At 31.5% G+C, this 1,609-nt stretch overlaps 1 protein-coding gene across 1 annotated transcript; it reads right to left on the bottom strand.

Moving 5' to 3' along the window:
• Positions 1-1,120: 1,120 nt before the first annotated feature.
• LOC119687220 (putative nuclease HARBI1) lies at positions 1,121-1,609 on the bottom strand. Its single transcript, XM_038101476.1, has one exon. The coding sequence runs from the start codon at positions 1,607-1,609 to the stop codon at positions 1,121-1,123; it is 489 nt and encodes a 162-aa protein (XP_037957404.1).

Raw genomic sequence — 1,609 nt, 5'->3', positions numbered from 1 at the left:
TACCTATGTATGTGTTGGGTATATTTAGGATAAATTTATTTACCATCAATATTTCTACTGTATTGACTCTACTGTACTGAGTCTACTGTCTACTGTATTGACTCATGGAGCTCCAACGACAAACACTTCTCTTTAACCATCTACGCTAAATGGTGCTTTTTATTATCACTCCTGTTAATTATATTATATTAAAAACATATACATATGTATGTATATATAATAAAAACCTAATAATTTCCACAATTTCTACATATTTTACATTTACTTAAATTTACTTACATATCTTTTGTAAAGACGAGTCAAAAAATTCGTAAAAACAAGTCAACAATGTAAACAAAACGAAATGTCATTTCGCCATTTTTATACCAAAAACTTATCGATAACGCATTAAATTCAGCACTGTATTCAAGAAAATGTATTAAATGAAGCCAACTATCTGACAAAGTTCAAGTTTTGTTGTGCCTATTTTTATATGGCAAAATCGACTTTGGTTGCTGGTTTTGCGCTCAAAGTCGATTCCAGCCAGCAAAGTTCGTAATGTAAACTAGGCAACTTCAATAATGTGACTAATGAGACCCAATGTTTAGGTTGAATCTAAATTTCTTTATTAAAATTTTATAATATTTATACTTATTCTAATCTAAACACTAACCTACCTGAATATTATGTTCTTCTGGTATTTGTCATATAAAAATGCTAATTATGCATTTTAATGAAATTAAAAAATGAAATTATATTATTCAGGCATGCTCTAGAATTCGAATCCGCATAAAAAAATTCGATTTCAATTTAAATTCACATTTTGGTGCTCTGCTTTTATCGATTCATTTGCGATTTCACAAATGAAATCGAATGAATTTGCTGGTTCTAGAAACCGAATCCGCATAAAAACATGTGATTAAAAACACTTATCGAAATAGTTGTGAATTTAAAAGTAGTGAAAATAACATGTAAGTATAATTACATTTTTTTTGAATTAAATCAGTTTCAAGTTATGTAAATAAAGAAAATAATAATTTTGATAATTTTTTTTTTTAATTTTAAGCTCCAATAAATAAAATAAAATATTTTAAGAATTTATTCATTTTTTTGTTTTAATAAAAATTTTCCTTAAATACTACTAACGCAAGCTATTAGCAATGTCATCTCTTATTGTATTTGCTTCTCTACTAGCCGATATTTCACTTAGTTCCTCTTCATCTTCATTAGCAAAGAGAACGTCTTTGACATCCTGTACCTTGTAGTATCTACAAATATTATGTAGCGCACAGCATACATTAATCATTTTGGAAACTTTTTCGGGCTGGTATTGAAGAAGTCGGGCTAGACACCTGAAGCGGCTTTTCAACACGCCAATTGCTCGTTCAATAACATTGCGTGCAGATGCGTGTTTCACGTTAAATTTATGCTCCTGCGTTCCAGGCTGCGGATCTCTGTATGGCGTTAGCAAAAATGGCTGAAGGGAGTAGCCAGCATCTCCTAAAAGCCAAATTCCACGTTCACCGCTCTCATAGCACTGGCAGAAGTAGTCGTGCGCCTTGCTTACGCACCATATTAGTGAATCGTAGCTAGAACCAGCGCGCCTAGCATTCACTGCTCTAATCGTCAT

The sequence above is a fragment of the Teleopsis dalmanni genome, chromosome X (genome assembly GCF_002237135.1).
Source record: "Teleopsis dalmanni isolate 2A chromosome X, ASM223713v2, whole genome shotgun sequence".
Taxonomy (NCBI): domain Eukaryota; kingdom Metazoa; phylum Arthropoda; class Insecta; order Diptera; family Diopsidae; genus Teleopsis; species Teleopsis dalmanni.
The sequence above is the reverse complement of the archived record's forward strand: the minus strand, read 5'-3'. Positions and strand labels throughout refer to the sequence as shown.